This window comes from Chenopodium quinoa, unplaced genomic scaffold, assembly GCF_001683475.1.
Source record: "Chenopodium quinoa cultivar QQ74 unplaced genomic scaffold, ASM168347v1, whole genome shotgun sequence".
Taxonomy (NCBI): domain Eukaryota; kingdom Viridiplantae; phylum Streptophyta; class Magnoliopsida; order Caryophyllales; family Amaranthaceae; genus Chenopodium; species Chenopodium quinoa.
The window spans coordinates 792701-811742 of NW_018744988.1; the positions used below are offsets into that span (position 1 = coordinate 792701).

General features: G+C 35.0%; 2 protein-coding genes across 4 annotated transcripts; both read right to left on the minus strand.

Annotated features, from left to right (window-relative positions):
* Positions 1 to 7760: 7760 nt before the first annotated feature.
* Positions 7761 to 15541, minus strand: LOC110706542. Of its 3 annotated transcripts, none has more exons than XM_021884458.1 (13): positions 15453 to 15541; positions 15270 to 15332; positions 14741 to 14845; positions 14618 to 14660; positions 12959 to 12975; positions 10869 to 11039; positions 10267 to 10534; positions 10051 to 10153; positions 9827 to 9954; positions 9662 to 9740; positions 9468 to 9579; positions 8964 to 9350; positions 7761 to 8674 (listed from the first exon to the last, which is right to left on the minus strand). In XM_021884458.1, exons 7-12 carry the CDS (start codon positions 10523 to 10525, stop codon positions 9159 to 9161), a joined length of 873 nt encoding a protein of 290 aa, XP_021740150.1. In that variant the 5' UTR covers positions 10526 to 10534; positions 10869 to 11039; positions 12959 to 12975; positions 14618 to 14660; positions 14741 to 14845; positions 15270 to 15332; positions 15453 to 15541; the 3' UTR covers positions 7761 to 8674; positions 8964 to 9158. The 3 variants fall into 3 exon arrangements, with proteins under 3 accessions (XP_021740150.1, XP_021740148.1, XP_021740149.1); XM_021884456.1 differs by having other exon boundaries at positions 12959 to 12979; XM_021884457.1 differs by having other exon boundaries at positions 12959 to 12979; positions 15270 to 15335; positions 15453 to 15521.
* Positions 10878 to 18440, minus strand: LOC110706503. Its single transcript, XM_021884420.1, has 6 exons — positions 17566 to 18440; positions 16953 to 17473; positions 16523 to 16840; positions 15656 to 16416; positions 15270 to 15332; positions 10878 to 11039 (listed from the first exon to the last, which is right to left on the minus strand). The coding sequence occupies exons 1-6, from the start codon at positions 18438 to 18440 to the stop codon at positions 10878 to 10880; spliced, it is 2700 nt and encodes an 899-aa protein (XP_021740112.1).
* Positions 18441 to 19042: the final 602 nt, after the last annotated feature.

Consider the following 19042-nt stretch of genomic DNA (forward strand, 5'->3'; position numbering starts at 1 on the left):
CCGTTGGTCCAGCTGAGACACGCTGGATGACTCGTTGCTGAAACGAGTCAAGTAGTCTCGGAGACTCTCGGTCTCCCCTTGCTGCAGGCCCATGAGCTCTGCGGTGGTTTTCTCTCGGCGGTTTGCCGTGGAAAATTTGCTCTTGAACTTGGTAGACAGGTCGTCCCACCCCGTTATAGAGCCTTCCTTTACTCCCTTGGAGATCCACGCTTGCGCGACCCCCTTGAGAGTGGTGGAAAAATATTTGCACCAGGTCGCTTCGAACCTGGGGAAAATAAAGAGGTGATATGGTCTTTCGGGTCCGAAGTCCTATCGTATGTAATGTGCGACGATATTTTAACCGTCGGCACATGCTCCTCCAGAATCCATTGCTCGAATGGAGAACTGGTAGGAAGCATCACGGCCTTGCCCTTATTCCTGGCCGAAGGGACCGCGCTCTGCCCTTTTAGAGAGGTAGGAGTGGTTTTCGTCCCTGGCTGGGAAGTTCGGGCCTCGGCTACAGGGAATGAGAGGCGGCTATGCACACTCGGCTCCCTGCCGCCGAGTCGGTCGAGGACGCTTCGGCGGACAACCTCTGGCCGCTCTCGACGAGCAGTTTCTGGCCGAGAGGCAGAGCTGCTGCTTTTGTGGGTTTTTGTCCGAGAGGTAGAGGATCCTTTGAAAAAATGAGGGTTCTTTTTCCTCTCCTTTTCAGTCCTCCAAGTGTCCTCTTCCCACTCTTCCAGCTCCCTGAAGGAGGGAGGTTTCTCCCCCTCATGGTCGAGTTTCCTCCGCTGATGCTTGGTATGCGGAGGAGTTCGGTCACGAGGTGGAGGCATATTTTGTGCCCTCATTTCTTCCATTAGCACCGCCAACGCTCTTGCCACCGCTTCCGAGCTAGGCCCCGTTAAAGGGGTCCTCGGCTGAGTGTGGGAGTGAGAGTGGACAGTCAAAGGTCTTCTTTGAGGCACTGATTGAGTCCTACGATCAGATTGACTTTTGTTAGACCGAGGAGGACTCAGTCTATGATGAGATTGGTGAATTATGGGAGAAAGAGAATCCTCCCGGTATGCTCCTCCCGAACTGGCACCCTTAGAGGAGTTCCGGTCCGGAGAAGGTGATGGTGTAGGAGTCTTAGGCCTTTCGCCTGTTCCTTGACTTAGTCGCTTGTTCTTGCGGTTCTTAGCCATTTCTACTAAGACTTTTGCAAGACGATTTTGATTGGCTTAAAGATTTTTTGAAAGTCTTCCCCACATACGGCGCCAAATCGTTTCGGGTGAAAATAATGGGACCTTGCCGAAGGTCCAATGAAGCGGATGAAGACTGGTCCGGTCCAAATGATGCTGGGCCGAAGGTTTCCTGCACAGCAAACACACTTAAACTGGCCTCGGGGGTGGATCCGAGGAAGACCCCTTCGATGCCGAAGTCAAACAGTGTTTTGAGAGAAAAGCTATGCAAGAGAATTAATGCTTGAGGCTTTAATTGTGAATGAATGATAAATGGTGCGCATGCAAGTGAAGGCTTTTATACCTTAGCATGACAAAGAGAGGAGGATGGATGGGCCAGACCTAGTCATGGGCTGACCATGACAATTTGGGCCGCTTGACTTCATGTTGACTTGGCTTAATGGAGGCTTGGGCCTTGACCTTGGAATATTGAATCATTTAATGACTAGGCCCTATTGGCTTAATTGGACCCAAACAATAAATATACATTTATGTTAAAATTTTGTTAAATTCATCTAAATATATACTTTTTAAAATATCTAATGTATCAATTTTTTTGTTTACTATGAGTAAATAATACAATAATTTATAAATGTATGAAATGTCTATTCACAATCATAAAAATTAAAAAAAAAGTATAGATTAGTATGATCCGACGTACGTAAATTAACGCTAGGGGAACTAGGCTCCTCAAAGGGCTTCTAACTCTGCTTAGTGCTAACCTCTTCTCGCCGGAAAGGTCTGACGGAGTTGTTCTTCTAATTTTTTTCCCTAAGTTTTAAGTATTAGTAGCTTGTGATTTGGGTACTGGAGAGTGTGAAGGTTGGTTTTCATTTTGGGTTTAAGGTTCCGGTGACGAAACAAGACTCCACGGCTAGCTCTAACGCCGCCGACTACGGGTGATCCGAAAGATCAAGTTGGTAAAGGTAAAGTTAGAGTTAGGGTTTGTTAGGTTCATGCGTTGGCCTTTTTTCTTGTGCCTTCCTCCGTATCCTGTTCCGTATAAGTCGGTTCGGGTTTGTTTGTCTTGGTTGTCGTCGCCGTCGATGAAGTAGTTGAGTTTTGGCCTTCACGGTAAAGGTGCGGCTGCAATCGGAGCTGGTGTAAGTTGGTTGTTTTCATGCTTGTTCATGGCCTTACTTGTTTTTTACGGTTTGATTTTAGCTTTCCGTGCTTTTATGGTTCTTTGCTCTATTTTTGATGGTCTTGGATGTAGTTCTCTGTGTTCTAATTGGAGTTTGTTAAGTTTTTTGGGGGGATTTAGAGGGGTGTGTTATGCTCCCTTTTATAATAATTTTGGATATGCGAGTTTTGGTTTGTGAGGATCTGTCCATCGTTGTGGTATGGTTCGATTGATAGGGTTGACCTTGGATGGTTGTTTGTTTGTAGTTTCCTCTTTCGAATTTTTCGGTCGAAGGAGTTTCGAAAGGATGTCCCTTAATGTCCTTTGTTTGAGCATAGTAGTGGATTTTCAATCTATTACTTTGAAAAATACCTATTTTAACACTGCTCCTCAGAATGAAATGTTTGGGGGCCTCCGAAAGATAATTTTGGAGGTTTATAGTATGTCAATAGTCTCTTCCTTTGAGAAGAGATCGATGGTACCCACAGTTAAGAGTATCAAATCACTATAATTGATGATTCAGTTTGTGTTGTTAAGCTTTGACCGCTTTGTTTTTTTGCCCCATTTACTTAATATAATAGGCACTTGGTGTCTTTTTCTGCTCGTTAATATGTATGCCAGAATTTGTTTGTTTGTCGTCGTCCTCCAATGCATTCTCCGGCTTCAATGGAAAGTGGAATACAAAAATGAAATGGTGTGTTATGCTCAAAGGCAAGTGACAAATTACTCAAATGGGCAAGAGCAAACATGGAAGTGTTTTATTTTGATAATTTCTCGTTGTAATAGAATAGCTAGTATAGCTCGTAATACTTTTATATACTAGTTGTTGGAGCACGCGCTACGCGCGTGCCCCCCGACGGCAAGCTAAGTAATATTCGCGAATGTGTTTAGTTTGTGTAGTATTCGTAGTTATGTTTCGGTTTTGTAATAATAGCATTTTTAAAATAAGTCTATTAGAAATATAATAATTAAATGAGTGTTTGATATTAGGTTAAGTGTAATATATTGTAATTTTTGCAATGCAATATACGTGGAATTGGTTGGCTTGTGTAGTATTTGTGATTATGTTTAAGTTTTGTAATAATAAGGGTGCAAAATTGATTTTTAGTATTTTTTAAACGGGTGTATTAGATGTGTAGCGATTGAATGTCGTTTTTAGTTTTTTTTTTAAAAAGAGGTAATATTATCGCTTTTTTTTGTTTTTTTGTTTTTTATTTTGGGAGTTTTGGGTTAAAGAATTGGCTTATGTATTAATTTAATCTACATTAATTTAGTTTACATAATGTGAGGATTAGTAAAAATCTAAAACCGTAGTCAACACACACGTGTGTAGATATTATTTAACAAAAAAACTACTTTCTAATTTCAGATGTTTTGAAGTGAAGAATCTGTAAAGATGTATTTTGCTTTAAAAGATATTTGGATTTATATATTGGAAAAGTACGTTATAATGATGATATTGGGTTTGAGTAGTCAAATCGGGTGATCTAGTTGTCTCTTTCTCTGCTATTTTTTTTCTCTTTGTTTGTTGTTTTTTAAAAAATTTTACAAAGGGAAAAATTAGTGTGATAGCAATGGCGAGCACCGATAGCACTGCAACTTCTGGGAAAGTTTTCTCGCTACCTGTCTGGAAGCCTAATGTTAACAAATCTCAAGAGGAGAATATTTCGAGTTTCCTTTTGTATTTTGCTGATGTTACGAAGAAGATGAACAGGCATCTGGAAGAATTGCGACAGGGGAATGCGAAAACAGAATAAAAAGTAGATGAAGGTGAACACGGTAGGAAAAGAAAGAGAGAGACTGAAAGTAATGGAGGTAAGCAAAAAATCATTTGTGTTAAGAGAAAGTTGAAATTCAGGCTGAAGATGAGTTCGAGGAGAGTGCGGAAGATGATGAGTCTGGTGAAAATTCTGACAGTCACTTCAATTCTGACTCCGAAACGGAGTGTGAAGAAGGAAATGCTTCGTTATCGGATTCATTATTTCAATCACAGGGATTTCTCCAACAATGAGGATAGTAGCTGGTTTGATTCTGATTCTGGGGAGTACTATGAACAAAATCAGGAAACAAGTGAGGATTCTGAGATGTACAGAATGAGAAGTCCATAAGGGAAGGTCTCAGTTGGGGAATTTGATTGCTAAGGTTAATTTTGCTTGGTTGTGGCCTGTGGGGGTTTATTTTGTGGTGATCTTTTGAATGGAATAGCAGAAAGTTAAAGCTTTGTATATAATAAGATTAAACAATCTAAGTATTTAGCTAGAAAGATGCAGTGCATGTCAATATGAATGCAATATAATAAGTTGTAATTTTCTAATGAATGAAGCTCTTTTATATTAGTTATGGTTTTTCTGCTGAATAAATATCTATGTCATGGAACTTTGTAATGCCTTTGAATAAGTCCAGAAGTCATGCAATTTCTTAGTAGAATATTTATCCTTGTAAAATATATCGTAACTGGATTGTCAAATTTTCTATGTCAAAGGAGATTAAATGTACAAGTAGTTACAATGCAGAAGTCATGCAATTGCTTATTAGAATACTTTCCATTGTAAAATTAACATTTTGAAAATGTTATTCTTTATTTTAAAATTAATATTTTTAAAATGTTACTCTTAGAGCATACTATGAAGTCAAGGTATTTCAAGGAGTATACTTTAAATTTAAACTTATGTTTATCATCATGACTTTGTTACTCTTATTTCCATTGTAACTTTTATCTTAGTGGATTATTATTATTTATAAGTGAAGAGCTGTGGTTTTTTTAAATTCACATGTAGCAAAGGGAATCTATAATAGCTAAAGCTTTTATTTCAATAATTTGTGTAAGGAGTACTCATTTGGTTATATGACTTGTTGTAGAATAAAATACTTTGTTAATTATAAGTGGTTAAGAATAAGCAAGAAATTTGTATTTCTGTGAAAGGCCAAGCAAGTTAAAGTTGGAAAATGTATTAAGCAGGTTAAATTAATAAAGCAAGACTGGTATCACAAGTTTAGATGTGAACTTACAATGCAATGAGCCTGCAACCAGTTTACAGGAATCAATGGTTATGTTTGAATATAAGCAAAGATGCCTGCATTTATGAAGAAGTTTTGTTAAAATCCAATGCCACTGCACATTTATAATGATTAAGAATCTATACTTTGGTATAGTCTTAGTGTACTTGATGTATAGAAAGGTTCACATGGTCACAGTTGCTGTAGAACCTGTAGTACTCTGAAATTTATTATTTTTTCTCAATCTCTATATATAGTGGGTTAGATTTGCTGTAGAGTGTATTGAGCATTGTTGTAATTATAGCTGTAGTTCGAATAATGGTATGTGTATCTAGTTAAGCATCAAAGTTTCTTGTTTAATTTTTGCAATAATCATAATCTGATTGTAGGCGCATTTGTTTTGTTAGGCTAATGAGAATTTTATAATGAAATGGATAATCAGAATTGAGGAAAAGCATCAGTCTTCTGCAGTATGTGATGTTTATTGCTGTCTAGTTTGCTAAGTTTCGTTCTTTAAAAAAAATGTATATGCTTTTTTGTTAACTTGTTTTTTGTATGTATGTTCAGGAAATCCCTCCTAATTTTTATCATGTTTTAGCCAATCAATGTGGAGAGTTCAAGGTTTTTCGTGGTGTTGATGGGGTGTCATGGAACGTCATTGTTAAGAAATCTTGCAATGTGAGTGGAATTAGGAGTATATGTATTGGAGAAGGATGGAGGGAATTTATATCGGATAATGATATTGAAGTTGGAGATACGTTAATAATGTATTTCAAAGGTAATGGCATATTTCACACACGAATATTTGCCTTTCACGGTGAAGAAAAGACATATCCAAATGCCATGATATCAAGGGTTAATAACCTTGAAAGAAGACCTCCATTAACCAATTCAGAACTCGACGTTCATCTATCTATAATGCAGCAAAATGTTCTGCTCCATCTTTCAGGCATATATTCCGTGCACCATATATCAATGAAGGAACTCTAGTATGTTTGATTTTTTATATATAGATCAAGTGTTTCATTGTTTCTTTTTTTTTCAACCTTTTCTGTTTTCTTTACATTGTCATCAATGGTTTCTCAAGGTTAATTTCTTCTAAAATGCTATTCTGTGCAGGTTGTTCCTTCTTTATTTGCTAGAACTTATTTCAGAGAAATGAAAGCATGTACTGTGGTGTTGATTCGACATAGACTCAAACAATGGTGTGCTGAACTCCATATTGCTCGAGAAAGGAATGTAATAACTGCTTGTTCTATAAGAAATGGTGTTAATCTGTTTTATGAAGATCATTGTATTATTGATGGTTTTGGTGCTTTAGTAGTTTATCGACGATGTTATCCTCTCTTATTTGAATTTCTACTTGGACCCATGTAAGTGTCTTAGGGTAATAGATTGTCTAGCTACATGTGTTTGGCTTGTGCTACTATAAAATGTACTTGGTTAACTTCTATTGTAGTATTTATCTAATAGATGTGTAAGGGTCTGCTTTTGTAAGGGCTGATGTTGAATGAAACTCTATTTAAGGCTTGTTTTTAAGCCTTTGTAGCAAAATAAATAGTGTAATGTAGGTGATTAATGGGTGGAAATAATCTTGAATTTTATGTATGGTTTTGTTTTACCTTTATTGTTGGAACATAACACTCAAGTATGCTAGTCCCTCACTCCTTCATACATTATTTTAGGTACATCCACCAGCCTTTGAGTCATTGACCACCTTCAGTCCTTCACTATTCTACCAATTCCTATATGGAAGTCTTTCTATCACTGATTAATCCTATATCTCAATTTAGAATTATTCAATGGATGATATATAATCAGTCTTTCTATTAAGTTTTAAGATTTTTTTAAAGTTTGAAATGAAATTTTACTTACATTATTTATCTTTTGTAGCTAATCCTTGTGACTGACAACTGGAATAATAAACTTGCAAGTGTCTGTAGTAAGCAGCTGAACATAAAGTAAATACTTATGAGTGAAAAGGGATTACCAGTGTGAAGACATTACTTAAGGGTACAGTCCTGTTTTCATGAATCTGGAAGTGTATGTTCAGGATGGGAATACATCAGCATATATTACATCAAATTGTTGGCTTCGTTTTGCAAAATCTGTATAATATAGCAGATAAGGAAGAGTAAAGATGTTAAAAAAGAATGTATAAGCAGTTGCTAATCAAATGACGGTGAACAAATTCTTAGTTTCATTTCAGTTGCTGCTCTAATAATGCAGTATTCAGGCATATATGTTACAGGTTTAGATAATATTTACTTATTTTTTGAAATATGAATCTAACAGATGAATTTGTCTTTTTTTTTTTTCTCTTGATTCAAGTGAAAAAGAAAAGAATTAAGAACAAGCTGTACAGGCAACTAAACGAGAGACCAAGAAAATTTACATAACTTATTTTATATTATTAATAGATATCCTGATTTAAGGATATCAATATATACATTATAGCCAATTTATAAGGCTTTTGCTGATATTATAAACATTAACATAACTGAAGTTCTTGACTAACTTAGAATAGGATGTCCAAAAGCTTACATTTACTACATAGCTTGGCTTACTACATGACTGCATTACTAAATACATAAACGATGTTTATAGGGAACACAAGATGAGCAAAATGTTCCTTCTAAACATCCATAAGAAGCTGAATCCTTAGCAAAGTACCATACTTAAAAGCTAAATTTTACGAGCAAAAGCAGCTGCATTTTTATAGACTTTAAATTACTTTTAATCATGCATCACTGAGGTTGGGTGTTGCAGAGTCTTTGTTCTCGCCATTATCTTTTTCAGCGGAGTCCTTGAAAAGAGTTGTACGGAGTCTCTTCCTGGGAACCTGATCTTCATCTTCTATGTCCATGTCTACATCTGCAAGCATTGCTTCCTTATTCTTCACATTGCTTCGTGGGCGAGAAAGTTTGGCCCAGGTAGGCAGTTCAGCAGTTGATGCTGGTGGCTCTAAAATGACAATACCCTTGCTTGGTGGCTGATTTGGAATTTCAAAACAATCTGTGTTGAATGCCTGTGAAGCTAATCTCATCTCTTGAAATTGCATTGCTTCAGCAAAAGCCTCATCAAATGCTGTTGTACTGTCTGTGTTGAAAGCAGCCTTAGCTGTGGACATTAAAGGTGAAGTATGGAACTGCTCTCTATTCATAGCGCAAGTCTCAGGCACTGCTGAAGCTAGAGGTTGAGCTTCTGGTTCATTATCCTCTACATCAATGCCCTTGAGAGTCCAAAGCAGCACACTGTTCATGGCTAGTTCTTGAGTAGGAGTTACTTAAATGAAGAAAGGTTTAGTAGAAAGAGTTTCTTTCACCACTGTGAAAGCTTCCAAATTTGCCTGGAATGTTACAACAGTGAAGGATAGATAATGTAAATGGTATTCAAATAGAACCTATGAAATAACATTTAAGCTGAAATAGTAGAGTAAAACTCAGAGGAGAATAACAAAGCAGTAAAAGCTAAAGAATGAAAGCATAAAATGTATAATAAGTGTATGTTACAACAATAAGCAAACTCTTAACAGTAGTATGCATAGTAGATTTAACTATTGTAGTCTAAATAACATGGAATGCATTCGAATGAAGCTGTAAAAAACGGAAGATAATAACATTAGGGTAGATTCTTACAGTGCTCTTGATATTCCAAATTTCATTTGATTTTTTCCGGAAAAGCTTTTCTGTGTCATCATTAAATGTTGTAAATGACATTGTCCCACTTTCATCAGCAGCGTCGAACTTGAAAGTCACTCTGTACAAATATGCATTAAAGGAGTTAGAATTAGTAGATAAGCTTATTATGTCAACAATAACATATAAATAAGTTCATGGAAAGTGTCTGTAAACAGTTGTAGTTTCTCCTTTCTTGCAAGAGATGCAAGGAAACCGAGTTCCAACAGGAAGGTGTGTTCGCTTTCCACAACCTAGACAACCAATGTATGCATTTACTCTTTGTAGGTCAGGGTCTGGTATAGTGACTCTAATCCATGCTACCTCATCTGGAATTGCATTTGAAGCCTGCATTCATTTAGCCAAATATGTATTAGAAAACTTCATATGACAGCATATGTAAAAGTTACTGAATTGTGAGCAGGAAGTTGTTTTCACATTGAAGTTATAACATGAAGCACGAACCTTTTTGCTCCGCAGTTCAGCTATGGTCACAACTTTTTTCTCAGCACTTGGGTATCTAACATTCAGAATCTTTTCTTGTCTATCAAGCAAGACATGCTGATACAATTTGACCCTGAAATGTACAGTAGAATAAGTTAAGTACATTATCTAATGAATGATCTGTTTGTTTTTAATATAATGTATGTACTATTTACCATTCTCGGAGCATATCTGCTCTTTCTCCTTTAGGATTCATAATAATCCTAGTAGACATAGTAGTGTTCAAAGTGAATCCTGCAATGTACAATAGTTAAAGAATGTTTCAGATTAGATTATATATGGACAGTACAGTTGTTTAAGCACAGGAACCATTTTTTAACCTCTTGTATGGCGAGTTTTAAGTGCAGTAAAACCGACAACATTGAATCTCTCTGCCCAATTATTCATCGCATCGCAAGGTTTACCAGTGAGATCATTCCATGTTGAAATTGTCATAGCATGGTCTTGGCTGATCCATTATTCATTACATGTTGTTAGGTATTTGAATCAAGTAGTGCACTAAAGGTAAAATATGTATTTAAAAGTTATGAAGGTATATGGTTACCTTGTGTCAGTAACAGATATTTCACGAACTGGACTCTCACGCCCACGAATGTTAGATATCATTCGAGGTGCATCTTCAACAAACAGAACCACACCAACAATATCTATTTAGGCAGGGAAAAAAAAAGAACAACTTTAGATGATATTAATAGCAATATACACTAACTGTATACAGGATTGTATCTGTGAGTAAAATTTTAATATAGTATACTTATACCAAATCTGCCATTGGGATCAGGTGATCTTGGGAGAGTTGACAGTGGCTGATATCTAGGCTCAATTGGACCAGCCTCTGGATTTAAACGCTGAATGATAGTTTGCTGTCCAATAGTCATCTGATATGGAAGCTCCTCAAGGTTAATCTTGTACTGCTCATCTATATACGTTGTAGGAGCTTTCGATATTTCATATTGCCCAGTTGGTTTCAAAACATCTTCATATGCATGTATTTGATCTCCAAAAAGAGCACATCTCATTCTGTTTTTCTGTTTAGACATGTAACATAAAATTTAAGCCATGCTTATTTAGAAATACTAAGATTGTTTCTTTATAAAGGAATAAAAGCCATATTTTAATGAGCATGGTAGTTGAACATAAGCACAGTTTCATGCATAAATTTAGATATGCTAACAAAATAAAGAAGATCAATTACTTTTACATTATATAAAGTTCCTTGCTTAGCGAATGCATGAGTTGGTAATTGAAAAAAAACAGCAGTAATAAGATTAGCTTTAAACTCAATACAAATATAAAGTACTTTAATGGAAAAAATACATGTACTGTGTTTCTGTAAAAAAGATACAGATGTAGCAAAATTACCTTCTCATCTTATAAGATGATTGTCTGAAATATAACACCTGGTTTTTTTGGTGATGGTTGAGCCCTTCCTTTTTCAGCTACAGTCACTTTAACCTTGTAGTCTTTACTTTGAGTGTTGAGTTCATCTAAGTACACAGGTTCAAGCTTCATTTTTGAAGGTGTATTCATTTTCTGTAAAGAATAATTGAAATTAGACAAATAAATTAATATTAATTTAGTTAGTTAATCTAAGAGTAAGGTATATCATGCAAAGTAATAAGCCTTTGCATCCATGTAAAATATGCTATAACGTAGGCTAGCTAACTATGGAGCATATATAAATTTGCTTAAATCAAGCATTTAAATATGTGCAAGGAAGAATATATAAAAAAGGATACATATAAACATTTATTATTATCAGCAAAAAAGGTTGTAATAATTTTATTTTCTCCAGCAAACTTTTTTGTATAAATAGCAAGCACAAATTTCTAAAATAAATTGTGTACAACAAATATACATAACAATAAATATAAGTCTTTGATAACAACAACAACAACTATAACAGAATAATGTAATAAATCTCTAAAAATATTAGGAAAAAATAAATCTAATTTTATAAACTATAACCGATCTGTTTTTTTTTTCTTTTTTTTTACAAAAATGTGAGATCAAATGTAATTGATGTACTAGTAGAACTATAAATTACAAGTGCACCAAAAATAGATAATAGTTAGAGGAGATTGAATAATATAAAAAGTATATGGTTCCTTTAACATATAATCTGATTAGTAAGCTTAAATTCTGCTGTGATAATTATTAGCTTAGAATTTGTGAATGCAAGTCATCAATTTTTGTGTTAGACAAATAGACTAAATGAACTGAAAAAAAAAGAAGAATATACCTCTAAAGAGAATGGAATAACATAGAATGAAGTAATGAAGAATAAAGAAGGAGGAAGTGGGTAGTTATAGCTAAATCATAGGTGTTAAAGCTGACCTAATTTTTTTTCACCTGGGTACTGTTCAAAGCAGTAAAGATACTATTCTTTACTCTAATTTTCGTACATCTAGAAGGTGCCATGGACTAAGATTGTGAGAAGATATTCTTATCTTATGCATTAATCTTAAAAGGGTAGTGTAGGGAATAATTTCAAGCTTTAATCCCACTAGCTTGAACCCCACTGTGATCATACACTAAAGTACGGTGGCGTCTAAAAGGGAAGAAGATAGAGCAAAAGAGTCGCCAACAAGTTTTAGGAACTTATAAACCGTTCACGAGGTGAAGGTTACACCCCTTAACGATCCAAGAGATCGTCAACTCCATAAGGTCTTGAACCAAATAAGGGTTCGGGGATGAAGGTACAAATCCAACCTAAAAGAGATTGAACCTGCCCTAATAATAGGCCTCTACTTTATTCTGATCGTATTCATGTGCTCTTTCTAATTAACATGCAATCAATAGGATTAACCCTAAACCTGTTTAATCTATGTTGGTTGAATATTAATGCACAAATAAATCTATTATTGGCGATCACTTGAATTATAATCACAATTAACCCCAAACAAGATTATTAATTATCTTATTAAGCGTGATTATAGGTACCAAATTCCCTTTAACATGCATCAAAGGTGTGATCGAGCAATAAATATAAATATCAAGCAACATAATAAATCATAATAATAATCGAAATAATCATGATAATAAAAATAATAATATCATCATAAATAAAATAATCATCATCAAAATAATAAGAATAATCGTAATCATAATCATGTTCATGTTAATATTAAAGCATAATAATAATAGCAAGATCCTAGGCATGATACTAACAAGATTAATAACAAACCCTAGCATGTCACTAAGCAATAAAAACCAAATCTTTAACCCTAACATGATACTAACAATCATAAATATTGAGAAGAACATAGGAAGCATCATACTTTTAATCATATTTGATATTAAATTTACCCTAAACATGATACTAGGAATTTATTGTTGTCACCCTAAACATCAAATTAAGGAAAACATCCTAACATGATACTAGGAATAATAATAACAATCTAAGCATGATTTCTATATAATAACATCAATAAATCAATTAAAGCACTTACTTTGATGCCTCGTACCTCTTTCTAATAACAAAATACACACGTTAGTAACTTCAAGGAAAATAATAATCAAAACAATTAAATTAAATAATTGAAATAGATATTTGGGACCAAACCCTCAGAAATTAAACCTTTCACGTCTAGGGCGAAGGCAACTTCGAATATGGCTAGGTGTTTCTAGATCTTGTGAATGCGGAATTTTGTATGAAAAAGCAAAGTAAGAATTAAGGGAAAGAGAGAGAGATGAGAGAATTAGAAAACTGATTGTAGATGAATGATCGTGAGAATTGGTGAATGAAAACGGAGTTTTTAATACGTTATTTATAGAGAAAATCAGACAAAAAGATAAAATAAACAAAACAGAGTCTGACGCACAAAAAAACAGAGCTGGCGCAAACCCTGGCTGATTGGCGCCAGGCACTAACACTGGCGCCAGGCGCCAAAGCCTAGGGTCAGGCGCCAAGCCTAATTTTAACGCGTTTTTTAAAATCAGATATGTTTGTCGTACTGGAGGATAAAATCATATAATTTCCTTGAAAATGCTATTTGATTTTGATTAAAACTCTGAAAAGTCAACAAAAGTCAATTTATCAATGCTAATTGAATTAAGAATGAAAAGAACCTTCTAGAAGAATCTAGAAGACTAAAACCATTCCTAATTGCATTAGGAATGATAAATCATATTAAGCCCTCCCCTAGATCATTGGGCCGCATATAAGGCTCAAACCAGGCCCAGTTTAATAAATTGGCCATAATTTCCTCAATATTCATCTGAATTGGGCTTATAATATATCGTTGGAAAGGTCTTGTCAAGCCCCATCCAACTACACTACTATTGGACCCATATCATGGACCAACCAAAATGGATTGGCTATTTCCTTAAAATAAGTTTTCAAAAACAGAGAGAAGAGAAAAAAAATTAAAACTTTCCGCAACACTAGACTTTCCACACTTTCGCTTCATTCGATTATGATTCGACGTGAAAGGTACTCATCACCGGGTTTGGTTTTGGGGAGACACAAATGGGTGTTTACAGGTAGCTAGTATTTTTTGTGGGGAAAGTACATGGATTATTTTTTACCTATAAAATAAAGAAGTGATTTTTTTTTTGTGGCCAAAGTTGTGGTAAAGTACAGCAGCTTAGCTGTCTTATTGGGTTTGAAAAAGATAGATTATGAATAGTAAAGTTGACTTGTACTTGCATATCTTCTCTATAAAGCAAAATATATTTACTTAAGAAATGTGATTACCTTTTGAAATCTAAATGATAGCATTCTTAACATGGGCTACATTCTACAAAGCCCATTACATATATCCAAAAGAAACACAGCCCAAATATTTGGACATAAAAAATTGACAATAACCTCTATTTTTGATCAGTAGAATTATTTCATGTATCATATGCACTTCTCTTTGTATAACTAATTTGGAAAAATGTTTCGCTTGAAAAAAATAAGTACCTTAAATACGAAACGACATCTAAATTTTAATACCTGCCATTTTTTTTTGTGTATTTTAATAGTTTTAAAATATGGTATAGATTTTGTCAAAGGTGACTGTAAATCCTAAGAATGTTTTTGGAAGAATTTGAGAGCATATATAATTTAACGGAGCGGCAACCTAAGAACAGTAAATCATAATATAATGGATAAAGTCTCTTACCAAGCTGAATGAGATTTTCCTGTGCACAAAAGATGTCTGAATGCTGAAATAAATGTCAGTGTATTAGAAATGTCATTAGTCTGTTATAAAATGGTTTCAATCCTAGAAAAATAAAACCAGTACCTATTCTGTAAGCACATGCAGAATTTTGTGAATGGTTTCAAGTGTAGAAAAGCAAAACTAGTAATCCATAGCTACAACCAATCTAGCCATCCATTTCAACATTCTCTGTAGACAGCAATAATTAGAATGATTAACAATTATCATCTACTTGGAAATACATCAGTGTCTAGCTTTCCTAATGATCTCAGCTTTAATGAGTCTGCATTACTTATTGTGATCACAAGTCTGAAAGTTTGTTTCAAGGCAATGTATAATGAATGATTTGATAATTGTACAAATATCTAAAATAGATATGACTGCCAAATGCACTTTTCATGTCAAACATACAATTTGAATCTTATCTTTTTTGACAAGAAAAGAACATGTAATACCCATCCCAGCTTTTAATTGAGGAAGTCAGTTTAGAGCACCACAATAGCATTATTATTTATAGATCTTACTGTGCTTAATCAAATAAGTAATGGATAATAGGTCCCAATATTGCATCAATGACACCTATACATGCTTGCTATGTGATGTCTATGTTTACCTGATGCACCAAAGGACCTTCATATTCAATAATGTATGAATTGTTTAAATTGGAAATTAGTTCCTGCTACATAAAACAATAACAGTTAGAGAAGTGCTAATCCTTTTTAAAAAGGAAAAGGAAACAAGATTAGCGAAATAGCACGAATTTGAACAGAATGAATAAAGCAAAATCCTAAATTACCTGTGTAGATTTAATAATAACAACTGATATACATTTTCTTTACCCTTCAGCATATTTACAAATACTGAACACTACTATGTATGATGTAATAATAACAACTTATATACATTTGCTTTACCGTTAATCATATTTATAAAAACTGAACAGTACTATGTATCATTTTCAAGAATACCCGATAAGTTTAAAAGTTCAAAAGACACTACATTAGTAACAACAGTTGTAGAACACTTCTCTGTAGCTTTTTTGGTAAAGACACAGACATCTTTTGCTTTCTTAGCTCGAGATAATGCGACATAAAGTTGCCCATGTGAAAAGCATGGACGTGGAAGATAAATTGATACCTGATTTAGAGTTTGTCCTTGGGACTTATTAATTGTCATTGCAAAGCTTAACTTGATAGGAAATTGTTTTCTTTCAAACTGGAATGGATAATTGGCACCAGTAGAAGGTCTTAGATTGACTCTGTGTATGAAAACTGTTTCTCCTTTGTAGTGGCCAACTGCTACAGTACAATAGATTACATTTGGGAAAAATCTGTTGCAAATAAGTCTTGTGCCATTGCATAAACCCGAAGAAGGGAGTAAATTTCTCAATAGTATAACAGGGCAATTTTCCTTCAATATCAGCTCATGAGGACTCATACCACCAGGACATAACTTGTTGATGAATTCTGTTGGATAGACATTACATGTATCATTCAAAATGGCATCAAAGCTCTTGTATCTAACAGTTTGACCAGGGAATTGCTCAATCATGGATGTATTAATAGAATCAACATCATCATTCATAGGTGTTAGAATTGCTTTTTTAGTGAACACTTGACTATCAACCTGTCCCTGAGCAACTTCTGGAAACGTTTGGACTGTAACAGTTGAGATTAATTCTGTTAGATTGGTGGTGGAATAGACAATATCTTGTGGTAACTCAATGAATGCATTTTTTGTCTGCTGTAATTTCCCATTGCCTAGATCCAGCAAAAAAGCATAATAGACAGGATCTTCTCTTGCTCTAATATTTTCTAGTCAGTCTGAACTTGATAAACTTAGGCCACAGATAAGAAGTAACAATACTTGCTTCAACTGCTTCCTTCATAGTTTTCTGAGGGACCACCGGTAACACCTGCCTAAAATCACCTCCGAAAACAACAACCTTGCCTCCAAATGTAAACTTATTCCCACATATATCTTGTAACAAGAGATCCAAAGACTCAAGGTTTTGTTTCTTAGCCATTGAAGCCTCATCCCATATTATAAGTGCAGTTTCTTTTAATAGTGCTGCTAAACTACCTTGTTTTGGAACATCACACGCTAAAGAAGCTTCACTATCAATTGGTATTTTAAACCTTGAATGAGCAGTTCTACCTGAAGGAATGTTTGCTGCAGCAATTCCTGAAGTAGTTGTAGGTAAAACAATCTTGTTCATCAGCCGTACTTCTGCATATAAAGCATTGTACAAAAAAAGTCTTCCCCGTGCCTCCATGACCATCAATAAAAAAAGAACCACCCTTTTGCTGCATAACATGATCCATAATACACACAAAAGCAAGATTTTGTGCAGAATTCAACTTAGAGCGGCAACTTAAACATTCTTCTGGGATAGGAGCATCAAGGGCATCTAGAATGTCCTTTGTCCGCCTGAACTCATCGTTATCCTGGGAATTTAAATAGTCTAGACCAAAAAAAGCAAGCAATTTTCCCATGGCTTCAAGGTGCTGTTCTATAGCTCTTACAGTAAGCTGTTGCACTTTTTGCAACTGTTGTGGAAATTTGTGAGAGAAGTCTTCACCAAGAAAAGGATAATACTTTTCCCATAAAGCAGCAGGATCACTTGACTGACAAAATATAAGAACTGTTGCAAATAATCGGCGCAAGGCAGCAGGCATATGAGTCTCACAAGCTTCAGACAAAGTTAACTCAGTTGCATCATCGTCTTCTATAATTCCAAGTTTTATAGAAGCTTCTTGAAAAGTTGGATAAAGATGACCATTGACAGTTCTCAAATCCTCAAATGACTTAGGGCTTCTTACATTCAGCAATAAAAGTCTAAAAAAAAATCGTTCACCCTCTGCAGGATATACAAATGCTAATCTCCCAATTGATAGCCTATTTTGGACCCTTTGTTTCCATTTCTTAGTACTCTGCTCCCATGTGTAGTGTTCACAAAATTCACCATATAAGTATCCCAACCCATTTCAGAGACAGCATTCATTGCAAAAAATTCAGTCAACTGAGTTCTTGATCGTTTAGAATTTGAGACAACAGCTTGTAGCCTTTCATGAGGATGAACACAAACAGTCTGCATATTTGGTAAATGAACCTGCAAAGGTAAAACTGGAGGGTGCATCTCGAACAAATCAAAACTAAAGATTCTCCATGCCGCTTCACAAGGAGATACCCATCGTCCTGATTGATACTTCTTAGTCTCATCCACAACTTCATTATTACATGACACTACATTATAAGAAATTCTATCATGACCCTTATATACATACTTATATAAGTACTTTACTACCTTAATTGTCGAACACACCTCAACATTTATATGACAATCAAATAGCAAAGAAAGATAAGGGTTATATGGAATAACCCACTGATTATCTAGCTCGACATTTCTTATAACTACTTTTTCTCCAGTTTCTCTTCTACGATAAATAGGATAGCCATCTTTACTATTAGTAGTTTCATTGCAGAACTTCTTAGGATACTTATTCTTGCAACTTAATTTAAGACCACGTGTGCGCATACATGCGCATTCTGGATTCAGTTCACCACAAGGTCCATGCATCATATGAGCCAACACAATTCGCCTAAGATTAACATTAGTTTCAGAAGGTATTTCAGCACAAAAAAACCTATCATAATCAGCAGGGCATTTCATCTTATATTCAGGATTTAGAATAATTAAAAAATGAGCACGTGGCAAACCTCTTTTCTGAAACTCAACTACGTACACCATTGCAGCAACTTCTCCAAAAACCTTCCTTTCCATAATATCTTTCTTCAGTGTAATCAATTTTGCTCTAAAAATTCTAGCAACCAAATCAGGTCTGTCATGGCTCTTTCACTAGTAGCTAGCTCTTCCTTTATTTCTGGCCAGTTAGCATTACACGTAACTGTTACAAACAAATCTGGCTTGCTGAATCTCTGCACTAATACCATGGCATTTAAATACCGCTTCTTCATATCCCGAGGACCCCCAATATAAGTCGGCGGTAATATCACCCTTCGGCCAACATTATAAGCAATAGTTTCTCCACTATCCAATGAATCCAAAATACCTTTATATAGATCAGCTCTAATTGTTGCCTGATTGTTCCGAAAGTAATCTAGCCTCGTGTTTTCAATCTTTACATACATGTCTACTATATACTGTTGGAAACATCTCCCTGCTCGCAATAGCATATTATTAGGCCGAATTTGCAACTTGTAAGCATAATATTCCCTAGGAGAAATAAACTTGTCTGCTCTAGTATTCTTTCTCTATGCACCTGCATACAAAGAACCCATAACTATGTCACTGAAAACTAATTTATAGTGTATGTTTCACAAAGAATATAAAACACAAAGGGTTTAAATTGTGTACGTATTTCA